This window comes from Hyperolius riggenbachi, chromosome 11 (genome assembly GCF_040937935.1).
Source record: "Hyperolius riggenbachi isolate aHypRig1 chromosome 11, aHypRig1.pri, whole genome shotgun sequence".
NCBI classification, from domain to species: Eukaryota; Metazoa; Chordata; class Amphibia; order Anura; family Hyperoliidae; genus Hyperolius; species Hyperolius riggenbachi.
In genome coordinates, this window is record NC_090656.1 from 221,886,459 (window position 1) to 221,899,770 (window position 13,312).

At 42.1% G+C, this 13,312-nt stretch overlaps 2 protein-coding genes across 3 annotated transcripts in view; one reads left to right on the plus strand and one right to left on the minus strand.

Moving 5' to 3' along the window:
* SAAL1 (serum amyloid A like 1) overlaps window positions 1-13,312 on the plus strand; it is a 227,095-nt gene that overhangs the window by 117,526 nt on the left and 96,257 nt on the right. The window lies entirely within an intron of this gene.
* Window positions 6,940-13,009, minus strand: LOC137538697 (serum amyloid A-2 protein-like). The gene is made up of 3 exons (XM_068260996.1): window positions 12,932-13,009; window positions 9,672-9,858; window positions 6,940-7,362 (listed from the first exon to the last, which is right to left on the minus strand). The coding sequence occupies exons 2-3, from the start codon at window positions 9,824-9,826 to the stop codon at window positions 7,224-7,226; spliced, it is 294 nt and encodes a 97-aa protein (XP_068117097.1). The 5' UTR covers window positions 9,827-9,858; window positions 12,932-13,009; the 3' UTR covers window positions 6,940-7,223.

The following is a 13,312-nucleotide window of genomic DNA, read 5'->3' on the forward strand; positions in this document are numbered from 1 at the left end:
TTCCTTGCACTGAAGGGCATCCACGGCTATAATTATTAGGTAATTCTCGGGGGAGTTAGTTGATCCAGGGATTTATCTGGAATCTTATCAGGAATTTTTCCCTTTGAAAACTATTTGGCCTTTTTTTTTTTTTTTTTTTTCTGGTTGAACTTAAGTAACGGATGTCTTTTTTTCAACCAAACTAAGTATGTAACTCTGTAACCTGGGTGGAATATCTGCTTGGCAAAATCTTTGCCCTTATCTGCCTCCAAACCCTGCCCAACTCCCATAACCCCTCACTTCACCCACCCCCAGGGTTTATTGTTTTGTTTTGCCAGTAGGAGGGTCCTTCAATATTGTCTTCACTACTTGGTTATCTTTTTTGTGTGTACGGTTAGTTATTTTTTTTCTTGAGTGATTTCAACCTCCTTTTTATTGTGGGGCTTAAAGTGAACCTGAGATGACCTGCAAAAAAAATTAAATACATACCTGGGGCTTCCTTCAGCCCCCTTCGGCCTGATCGCACACTGACTGCCGTCCTCCGCCTTCTGGATCCTCTGTAAGGGCTCCCGTAAGTTTGGCCCGTCGGGGCTTACATCCCCCGTTGCGCTCTCATGGCTGTGAATGTTCTGTATGTTCAGTACCTACTGGGCCAGTGCAGAACGCTCCCAACCACAGAAGCGCAACGGGGGAGTGGGCGCAGCCACACTGCACATGCCCCAACTGGCCGCACTTATGAGAGCCCTTACAGAGGATCCAGAAGGAGGAGTACGGCAGCGAGGGAGCGATCAGGCTGAAGGGGACTCGAGGAAGCCCCAGATATGTATGAATTTTTTCTTGCAGGTTATCTCAGGTACTATTTAAAGTTGAGGCATATCTTTGAGTCTTGCAGATACTCTTTTGTCTTTTCTTTGTAGTCAAGAAAAGTTCTCCTGAGAAATTTAATGCTGTTTCACGAAATGAGGTGAGATACGTTTTAGGTTTGATGCAGTGGCCCCCTACTTTATCAGTAGTAGCTGACCACCTTATGGGGAGTGGTCTGTATTATTCCCGCAAATTCAGAGTGTGCGAGTGAGTTCCTGTAAGACAGAGTCGCCAGCCGGGACTCTGCAAAACAACTTGGCACCCCTAGCACCCACTTCCACACGTACCACGGAAGTCAGCAATTGGGAGGCGGAGTATTAGCCCCCGAGGGATCTGGCCATCGAGGAACCGTTGGTTAAACCCCATATTGGGAGAAAACACAAACGAGCAGTAAGTGCAGTATTTTTCCAGACGGAGGTTTGTTTCGAATAGAACATTGCACAATTAAACTTCTCGAGAATTGGAATACAAGACCAATTAATTAATTGGACACGAGGGAGACTTTTCATGTATTTGAAGGGAAAAGTGGAGTAGATCGCACTATATATATATATATATATATATATATATATATATATATATATATATATATATATATATATATATATATATATAATTTTATACACAGGATCTTCTCAAAAAATTAGCATATTGTGATAAAGTTCATTATTTTCTGCAATGTACTGATAAACATTAGACTGTCATATATTTTAGATTTAAATACACACAACTGAAGTAGTTCAAGCCTTTTATTGTTTTAATATTGATGATTTTCTATCTCAAAAAATTAGCATATTTAATCCGACCAATAAAAGAAAAGTGTTTTTAAAACAAAAAAAGTCAACCTTCAAATAATTATGTTCAGTTATGCACTCAATACTTGGTTGGGAATCCTTTTGCAGAAATGACTGCTTCAATGCGGCGTGGCATGGAGGCAATCAGCCTGTGGCACTGCTCAGGTGCGGCCTTAAGCTCATCCAGAGTGTTGGGTCTTGCGTCTCTCAACTTTCTCTTCACAATATCCCACAGATTCTCTATGGGGTTCAGGTCAGGTCAGGAGAGTTGGCAGGCCAATTGAGCACAGTAATACCATGGTCAGTAAACCATTTACCAGTGGTTTTGGCACTGTGAGCAGGTGCCATGTCGTGCTGAAAAATGAAATCTTCATCTCCATAAAGCTTTTCAGTAGATGGAAGTATGAACCCACTTTTGAACCAGAAACAGCGGCAGAAGCGCCTGACCTGGGCTACAGAGAAGCAGCACTGGACTTTTGCTCAGTGGTCCAAAGTACTTTTTTCAGAAGAAAGCAACTTTTACATGTCATTCGGAAATCAAGGTGCCAGAGTCTGGAGGAAGACTGGGGAGAGGGAAATGCCAAAATGCCTGAAGTCCAGTGTCAAGTACCCACAGTCAGTGATGGTCTGGGGTGCCATGTCAGCTGCTGGTGTTGGTCCACTGTGTTTTATCAAGGGCAGGGTCAATGCAGCTATCTATCAGATGATTTTGGAGCACTTCATGCTTCCATCTGCTGAAAAGCTTTATGGAGATGAAGATTTCATTTTTCAGCATGACCTGGCACCTGCTCACAGTGCCAAAACCACTGGTAAATGGTTTACTGACCATGGTATTGCTGTGCTCAATTGGCCTGCCAACTCTCCTGACCTGAACCCCATAGAGAATCTGTGGGATATTGTGAAGAGAAAGTTGAGAGACGCAAGACCCAACACTCCGGATGAGCTTAAAGCCTGCTATCAAAGCATCCTGGGCCTCCATAACACCTGAGCAGTGCCACAGGCTGATTGCCTCCATGCCACGCCGCATTGAAGCTGTCATTTCTGCAAAAGGATTCCCGACCAAGTATTGAGTGCATAACTGAACATAATTATTTGAAGGTTGACTTTTTTTTGTTTTAAAAACACTTTTCTTTTATTGGTCGGATGAAATATGTTAATTTTTTGAGATAGGAATTTTGGGTTTTCATGAGCTGTATGCCAAAATCATCAATATTAAAACAATAAAAGGCTTGAACTACTTCAGTTGTGTGCATTTGCATCTAAAATATATGAAAGTCTAATGTTTATCAGTACATTACAGAAAATAATGAACTTTATCACAATATGCTAATTTTTTTGAGAAGATCCTGTATATATATATATATATATATATATATATATATATATATATATATATATATATATATATATATATATATATATATATATATATATATATATAGTATATTTTCAGGATTTTTTCCAGACCAGGTTTTTTTATGCATTTTTAATCTTTATTTTTTTTTTTTATTCAAAAAAGAGACAAAAGAAGGCTCCTTTTTGTATGAAAGTCATTATAAATGGAAGAATGAATGAGTGTAATGCAAAATAGATGGTTAAAAGACCTATTAAGAATTATATTCAAAAAAGCATACAAATGAATAATTTTTTTTTAATTAATAAAGGAACCTGCACTTTACTGAGCACTCCCTGACAGTTTTGTTATTGGTAGTTGTGAAATCTCACTAGCAAAATTTTTGTTGGGGAAGGCTCAAGGTCCAAAGTCGAGGCTTTTTCTGCAAAGTGGCAGGGCTACACGCTGAAAACCGGCCGATATGGGGCTCAATAATGGAATCTCATACAGACGACTTTCCCTGGGCATTCACGTTGGCAATGACAGGCCGAGATGAACGATAGTGTCAGCTTCCTGTACAGGGGCTTTTTGTTCCCGAAAGCAGATGCCATCTTAGCTTTGAAATTCCATGCTTTGGCAGGGATGAAATGCCTTTTATGTTACATATGGTACTTTCAATCAACAAGATTGTTACATGCAAATTAGAGGAGTTGGTGGAATCTGAAACTGAGGAGTCGTAGCTGGAGTTACATGGTTTTTTTCCCATTCCACAGCCCTGATAAGGCTAATGTGTCCATAACGGTGAACATTCCAGTTATGGAATTTCCAGCTATAAAGATTGCGTTTAACAGAGTCTTTTTTATCTGTGCAGAAGCCACTTGAGTCACTGGTGCCAAATAAATCACTTTTTAAAGTATAACTGTACCTGAGCACACAAATATATCTCTCTGTTACTCACCAAAGAGCCCAAAACAGTGAGTTGCTAGCTTTGCTCAGTAGTCACCCCAGTCTCTCAGCTGGAACAGTTAAAGTGTACCCAAGGTGACGTGACACGATGAGATAAACGTGTACAGTATATTCTGGCGTATAAGACTACTTTTTTAATCCTTGAAAATCTTCTGAAAAGTCAGGGGTCGTCCTATACGCTGGGTGTCATTGATACCGGGTGATACGCCCTATCCTGTTACCGCCTCTCAGATCTCGCTGCTGAGGACTGTAGCGAAGCGGCGCAGGCGCACATGTGCGAGATCTGAGAGGCAGAGACGGAGGTAAATAGGATACAAGGGCAGGGCCAGAAGGGTGAAAGAGGCGTGTTTTATGGGCACAGCGCTATCTATTCTTCTATACCGATCTGATAAACAGGTAGACAAGGAGAGCTGACCAATCCGCTTAGGGAGAGGGAGAGTTATCCAACCAGTCAGTCCCCTGTATACGGTTATATACTGGGTACCCCATACAGTACAGCACCAGTATCTGTTCATACATAGCACCAGCATATGATGTTTTTTTATTTGGTGTGCATTGGAAGAGGGGTAGTCTTATACACCGTGTATATCCCAAACTCTATATTTTAACTGGAAAAGTTGGGGGGTTGTCTTATACGCCCAGTCGTCTTCTATGCCGGTATGTACGGTACAAAATGTAAAAATAACCAGGCTGTTTCACTTGTTTTATTTTGCTGCCTGAAAGAGTTCATTTCTAGGCATGCAAGTGACAGTCTCTGTTTTGTTGGTAGCTTGTTGAGAATATAGTAAACATCACTGATAAGCTAATTACAGCCATAATTTCCTGGGAGAATACAACTTCTGAGGACAGGGGGGAGATAGGACAAGGTCAATAGGTCATGTACTTTCACTCATGGACACAAAGTGGACCTGAACTCTTGCACAGGACAGAAGAAAAACATATAGAAATGCACCCTGTATGTATTTAGAGAGTTTAGCCTGTCTAATTCCCCCTCATCTGTGTCTAATAACAAGTCGTAATTTCATCTCTCCCCTATGTCACCTGACTGCCACAGCAGATAAGCTTATTTGAAAGCACAGGATGTTGACAATATGCCTGCTTCCATGAAAGCAGGAAGTAGAAACAGTGCAGATTTATTGCAGGATCTGTATCAGCTGTAACAGAAATGTTTTCCTTTAAAGGTTATTATGCTGTTGCTTATCTTTTAAAGCAGAGAGGAAGTTCTGAGTTCAGGTCCGCTTCAATAGGTTGCTACTGAGTAGACTGTAAAACATTCAACCTACTTTGTCAATGTTTAAATATAAAAGCAAACCCTGGATATTTAGCCATTTTTAGAAGTAGATGGATAAATTATAATTGTTTATTTTCACCTCGGGTCCACTTTAAAAACCTGTTTCCAGTAATATATCATATACTGCTGGGCTTCACCACCCCACACGATGCTCCTCCCTCTCATATTACTTAAAGGGGCACTATGGCGAAACATTGTAAACTGTAAAATGTGTGCAAACATAGACAAATAAGAAGTATGTTTTTTTTCCAGAGTAAGGGCTGGTGCACACCGAGCGGCTTTTTGGGCGTTTTCAGATCCGCTTGCGGCTGCGGATCTGCTTGGTCAATGTATCTCAATGGGGTGGTGCACACCAGAGCGGCAGGCGTTTTGCAGAAACGAAAAATGCCTGGGTGAGGCATTTTTTGGATTGCGGATGCGTTTCTGCCTCAATGTTAAGTATAGGAAAAACGCAAACCGCTCTGAAAAACGGCACTTCAGAGCGGTTTTGCAGGCGTTTTTGTTACAGAAGCTGTTCAGTAACAGCTTTACTGTAACAATATATGAAATCTACTATACTGAAAACCGCAGCAGCAATCCGCAAAACGCTAGCAAAACGCCATAGAAAAATAAAAAAAAGCGTTTAAAAATCTGCTAGCATTTTGCGGATCTGCTAGCGGGTTTTGGTGTGCACCAGCCCTAAAATAAGCCATAAATTACTTTTCTCCGATGTTGCTGTCACTTACAGTAAGCAGTAGAAATCTGACAGAAGTGACAGGTTTTGGATTAGTCCATCTCTTCATAGGGGATTCTCAGCAAGGCTTATATTCTTTATAAATACCTGTATATGCCTTACTCCCTAAAAAGGATTTAAACAATGATGCTGGCCAGCTTCCCTGCTCGCTACACATTTTTTTGGCAGTTGGACGGAGCAACTGCCATTCATTAAGTGCTTTTGAAAATACATGAATGCCTGAGAATCCCCCCATGAAGAGATGGACAAGTCCAAAACCTTTCGCCTCTGTCAGATTTCTACTCCCTACTGTCAGTGACAGCAACATAGGAGAAAAGTAATTTATGGCTCATTTTACTCTTGAAAAAATGTACTTATTTGTCTATGTTTGCACATATTTTACATTTTACAATTTTTCGCCAAGGGGATCATTTTATATTTTATCCCTTGGGTGTCCTTTTTGATCTGTGCCGTAACATGGCCACCCGATCAATTTTTCAATCAATTTCCGGCCAAAATTTGTCAACAGGATCAGTTGGGAATGCTGGAAAAGTAAACCAGAACTGAGTAAAATGCAAGAATCTATACTTACCCAGGGCTTCCTCCAGCCCCATAAGCACGTGCGAGTCCCTCACCGTCCTCCTGCGGTCTGCCGTTTAGCTGCATTCAGCTCCGGTAATCCTTCTCAGTCGCAGTTTCCTGCGCATGCACAGAAGACTCAGACTGACGCGACTGAAGCAATTACCGGGGCTGATCGTGGCTGAAAGGCAAACCGCGGGAGGACAGCGAGGGATTCAAACATGCTGATGGGGCTTCAGGAAGCCCTGTGTAAGTATGGATTTTTGCATTTTACTCAGCTCTGGTACATTTAAATGTTAAAAGATGAGGTAAAATGAAAGATTTTTATTTATTTTTATTTTTTTTTAATAATGAGCCACATTTTAGCATGCATTTTTAATTTGCTATTAAGCTGCCCTAGGAGTTAAGAATGATGGTCGGTTCCCTTTAAAATACTTGCAATGTACAGCGATTATTTATTAATAATTCATTTTTTTAGAAAAGGTTGAGACTGAATAGTAACCTGACCGGTGTTGCTCATAGTGCAGCGGTCAAGCCAGAAAAATACTAACTGTGAATAAGGCTCTTCAGAAATATAAGCAGCGCTGAGTGACGCTGGTTATTCTGGTTTTGGAACTGTGGTGATCATGGATCCGGGGTTATGTGTTCTGTACCCACAATGCACCCTGTGTTGACAGTCAGTGAGGTTTGTAAGAGAGGCGGGGCCTAGTGTTTCCAAGGCAATACAGCAGGCCTGAAGGGATTGGGGTCCTTTCCTTTTCTCCCCCGTTTATTGGTCTTCTGGTCTGCTTTGCTGTCTTCTGGATCACCCCCAAAGGCTTGCTGGATCAACTTTCCCATACCACTGAAAAAGGGACAGAAATCAGTACAGACTGTGCGATAATATAGGAGACTATGTTACAAGTATTACATTCATGGCAAAATTATCCACAATTTTTAACTCGACCACTTCAGTGTTCTCCCCAGAACTTTTTTGCAGCTGGGTGGCAGGAAAATGTAGCCGGGTGAAGCGGGACAGCAAAGCAGGTCATCTGTGCGCACCCACGGAGGTGCGTAGCACCAGATGACGCCGCGGCTATAGCAGCAATGCTATACTCTGTGCCTTAAAGAGGAACTCCAGTGAAGAAAATAATGTAATGAACAAACGTGCTTCATTTTTACAATAGTTATGTATAAATGATTTAGTCAGTGGTTGCCCATTGTAAAATATTTCCTCTCCCTGATTTACATTCTGACATTTATCCAGGGCTGTGGAGTCGGTATAAAAATCCACCGACTCCGACTCCTCTGGTTAGGATTCCACCAACTCCGACTCCTCTAATTTGCATATTACATTTTTGTTGATTGAAAGTATGTAACATGAAATTCATCTCTTAACTGCCAACGCTTAGGAATTTTAAAAGACAACTGAAGTGAGAGGGATACGGAGGCTGTCATATCTTCTGCCTCTAATACTTTTAGTTATAGACTAAAACTAGTCCTTGGTAAGAGTACTTGTAGAATACAGGAACAAAGAACATCTATCAGGCCCTAGGCAATGTAAGTGTGGGTACATGTAAGAGTGATGTGCAGGTACTCTGCAGGGGAATGAGGAGATTCTTCCTCTATTACACATTCTTCATGCACAATCTGAACAAGGTTTATGGGTGACAGACAACACCTCTGTGTTCAATGTGCACAGCATTCTCAGTGGATTCCCTGCAGCTCGGTGGGGAGAGCATATGTAGTACTACTGTGTAATATAAAGTAAACCTGAGCCAGATGAAATTTAAAGTTTTATACATATCTGGGGCTTCCTCCAGCCCCCTTCAGGCTAATCAGTCCCTCGCTGTCCCCAGGTATGTATAAAACTTTTATTTTCATCCTTCTCAGGTATCCTTTAATTCGTAGTCGCCAAACCAAATTTTAACAACATATTAAATTATTTGATTTCATGAGCAAAGAAAGTGCATACATTTGCATAAGTCAGCATCAATGCAGAATTATTTCCATCTCATTGACCATCTCTTTTAGTGACACAGCTACACATCAGGCTTTATTCTTACAGCATAGATGTTATTTAGTATATATAAGAGATTCCTGTGTACACATCATATATACAGTCACAATCCGATATGTATATCTGACCTTAAAAATACGGGGGCTGCTTTACTGAAGCAGCACAAGTAACTAATTTTTGATTCGTTTATTTCATTTTTGTGGACCAAGCAGAGCTATTACTGTATATATAAATTATTTATGATGACTATTCTCTGAGAAATAGAACATTTTATCACATTTTATATTTTAATTACAGTTTAAATTCATTAGGAGTCTGAGTCGGTGCATTTTCTCCCGACTCCGATTTCAGGTACCCAAAAAGTGCTCCGACTTCTCGACTCCACCTCCACAGCCCTGCATTTATCACATGGAGACATTTTTCTGCTGGCAGGTGATGTTAGTGGAAGGAGATGCTGCTTGCTTTTTTGGCAGTTGTTCCCAGCTGTAAACAGCTGTTAATTTCTACAATACAATGAGGTTCACAGACAGGAAACTGTCAGGACCAATAGTTACCTCTAGATTTTTCAATATGTACGTTATATATCACTATTATTTAAACCTTGTAATAACCAGGACAAATGGGCAAATAAAACGTGTGTTTTATCTATCAAAGCACATTTTATTTTAAAACTATAATGTCTGAAAACTAAGAGAAAAGAAGATTTTTCAGATTTTTTTTAGAATTCCCTTTAAAATGTATATAAAATAAAATAATTCTTAGCAAAAGTATCACCTAAAGAAAGCCTAATTTGTGGCAACAAAACAATGCACAGATCATTTTGGTGTGATAAGTAGCGATAAAGTTAATGGTGAATGAATGGGAGGAGCGTGATGTGTGAAAATTGCTCTGGTTTTTGAGGGGAAATAACCTTTGGCGGGGAAGTGGTTAAAGATGGCAGCACATGGCACCCAGAGGAAGGGGAGGGTCAGCTTCCATGTAGTGCAGTATGGTTAACTTTGGAGGTTTAAAATTGAGAACACACCTGCCATTAGGACACCTACAAAAGTGACCTAGGTATGAGATATTGTGGCTTCCCAGGCTTGCAGACATCTAATATTTCTGTTTTTAAAGTGTACCTGTGGCAAACATAAGGCCAAAAAGCGCATGCTTACCTAAGGTCCTCTGGACCTCCTTTGCTGCTCACAGAAACCCCAGCGAGATCCGACATGGACTTGTCGGGTTGAAGATCCTGATGGTGCTCCTCTTTCTGCAGGAGATTGGCTGTACTGGCTTGCTTGTCAGGAGCTCTGTAGTTGGTGTGTCTCATATCCTGGTTGGCTTTGCCCGCGTCATGTGATCCTGAAATGTGCCAGAAAAAGATCCCGCTATGAAAAAGTCCATATTGGTAGTCAATTGGCCAGGACATCAGAGCTACATGGATTCATATAGTACACTGAGCCATATGTGGAGTGTAAATGCATGCTGTAGCTTATCCATATACCTTTATATTTATGTACTGTTTATTCTCGTGTATAAGCCAACCTGCATAATTCCCTTAAGACATCTCCCGCAAGTAAGCCCTAGCAGGTATTTTGAGCATACTTGAAATATAAGCCCTACCCCAAAAGTAAGCCCTAGCTGCAGTAAAAGGGAAAAGTATGGCAACTTGTATTTCTACTTGAGCCGAAGGTCTCATGGGTAGGGCCCAAGGCTCCGTTTCATTGGGCCAATCACTGCACTTGCTGATACACAGCGAGTGTAGTGATTGGTCCAAAAAAAGAGCCATGGTCCCGCCTACGAGATCATCGGCTCCCGTAGAAACACAAGTTGCTGTACTTCCTCCCCATAGTCTGAAGATCAGGGACACCACAGCATGGAGCTGGGGGGAAGAAGATGATTAGTGGGACTTTGCAGGACACAGGAGGCAGTGCGACATAGAGGTAGGGGTAAGAGGAGGATGCAGAGGGACATTGGAGGACACGGGACACCAGGAGGACATAGGGTTACATGGGACACAGGAGTTTAGGTTATAGAGGACGACGGGGATATACAGGAGGTCACTAAAGGTACAAGGGGACAGAGGGGCACTCAAGAGGTGGATCCAGCAGAGGAACAGGCAGTACAGTGGGGAAGGCAGGAGGACACGGAACATGAACTTGTGTGTTCATAGAAATATAAGGCATCCACTGAAAATAAGCCCTAGCACAGTGATCTGTAAACTTGGCTCTCCGGCTGTTAAGCAACTACAAGTCCCACAATGCATTTTCCTTTATGAATCATGACTGTGGCTGTCAGACTCTCGCAATGCATTTTGGGACTTATAGTTCCCTAATAGCTGGAGAGCCAAGTTTTCAGATCACTGCCCTAGCACAACATGTGTAGCAAAATTTTATATAAGACACTGTCTTATTTTCAGGGAAACACGGTAGCCGAAGTACCCACTTTTACCCCAGAAACCAGGAGAAAGGGATTGACCCGTGTATAAGCCGAGGGTAGGAAATTAGCAGCTGTCATTATCATGGTCTAGGGTGCTCCTTTAATCCACCATGTACTATGCATATTAGTGTTCCCTTCCTTTTCCCCATACATGATTAGCCACGAGGTTTAACTTGATAAATTACATGCTGCCCCCCACCTCTTTCTGGGCGAGGCCGCTGCAGCACATTTTTACCTTTATTGGCAGGCATGTATAATCCCCGTTATATACTATGCAATTTCTAGTCAGAGAGACGGGTCAAATCCATGATTTCCGACAGTTTTCCAATAGTTTTTCTGATGGATTTTCTGATCACTTCAATACAAAATCCATTAGAAAAACAATCGGAAATCAGATTGGACCTGTCGAAAATAATCGTTTCTACTTATTCATCTCACGAGAAATTGCATTGTGTGTAACAGGCATTAAAGGGACTCCGAGCACCTCTTTGCTGCTTTTGCTTATACTGATAGTAAGCTACCTGCAGTGTGTGCTGATCTTTGTAGGAACCGATCACTATCCAGTCGAATAGGGATAAATAGGCTCAGCCTATCGGGCCATAATCAACCTATGCATGGTCATCTACTCAAAGTTTGAGATACTTTGAGATAGCCAGATATCTGGCATCCATGCTTGTGACCATATTTTTAAGGCACTTGTATTGACCTGAAAGGGACTCCGAGCACCTCTCATGGGTATGCCTTTAAGACTCCGACCAGTACTGCAAAGTACTTAAAGATGCATACCTTTCTGTAGCTTGTGCTCTCCTCTTTCATTTGATGCCTGAATCGCCATTCTACACCATTCAATTTAAAAATCGCGGCTGCCATCTTGGCTGTTATAACTTCCGGGTCACCCATCTTCTCTGTTAGAAAAGTGCATCACTGAATGGAAGCAGGAAGAGGAAGTGACACGCATAGCCATTGCAAGAGGCTCCTTCAGAGGGGTCATAGCATGACTTTGTTGGAAGTCGTCTGGCTTAAAGGCATGCCCTTGAGAGGTGCTCATAGTCCCTTGAAGAAGTGGGCTGAAACCCGGGAAACGCGTTGTCCTTTTAATCGTGCCGAATAAATAATTTAATATTTTTACATTAACCCTGTGGTTTGGGTTCTTCTATCTGCAGTGGTAAAGACACCTCCCTCCACCTTATTATTATTGTTTGTTTCATTACATTACCTATCTTTGGGCGCCTCCACCCCCAGTACTATACATTACATCCCATTTGGAGGTGTTCTCCTTCCAGGTGTGGTGTTATCTACAACCAAGGCGGACCAACAGGAGTGCGACCATCCAGTACCAGTAGGACCTGGAATACCGAGCGGGGGCGATTATTTCCCCGATGGCGATGTACGCTGGTTGCAGGGACTGCCGCCTACCTTTGTGAGTATGAATACTCTTATGCTGTGCATACACGGCTCGTTTTAGGTCCCGGATCGAGCCAGCGGCTCGATGCCGGCGCATCCCCGCTCGTCCGCGCGGATCGATTACTGCTCGTCCCCGCCGGCGCTTTCTTATCACCGCTCGATTCCCTGCCATTGTCTGCCGGTGGGAGTCGAGCGGTTGAGGGTCGAGCGGCATGATCGGGCCAGCTGAATATTATCAGCTGGCCGGATCAGCTGGTCGATACACGGTACAGAAACGTACCGTGTATCCCCAGCATTATACTACAATTTACCATCTAATACAGCACAATACTGCACCATTTGGCTCCTGGTCTCCCCTTGTCAGACAGGTGACCGTGGTATCCCCACAGTGACCACAAGTTTGGAGAGTTTTTACATTTGAGTAATATTAACGTCTGAAGACATAAATACGGCCTGATTGTTATTACAATTGGTTCAGTTGTGTACTATTCTTATGTGAAGGTCTGCATGACTAGAAATTCTCAAATACCTCCGAGCAGTAACTGGCAGCATAATAAAGCATAATGGTTCTATGTAATTAACATCAACAAACCTTGAACAGCATCTTTAGCAAAGTTTGCAGCGTTTTTTACAAAGTTTGCCACTTTTTTCACTGTTTGAAGAGTGGCCTTCACCAATTTCTTCTTTCCTTGAAAACGTTCAAATTTTTGTTCTTGAGATTTCCCACTATTCCTTGGATTCTGAGATTTTACTGCAGGCTTTGACCATGGAAATTTTACTGCAGGATTTGACGCTGGAGATTTTGCTGCAGGCTTTGACCATGGAAATTTTACTGCAGGTTTTGACTCTGGAGATTTTGCTGCAGGCTTTGACTCTGGAGATTTTGCTGCTGACTCTAACCCTGGAGAGTTTGCTGCTGGCTTTGACCATGGAAATTTTACTGCACGGCGTGCACGCTTTGATTGTGGAGATT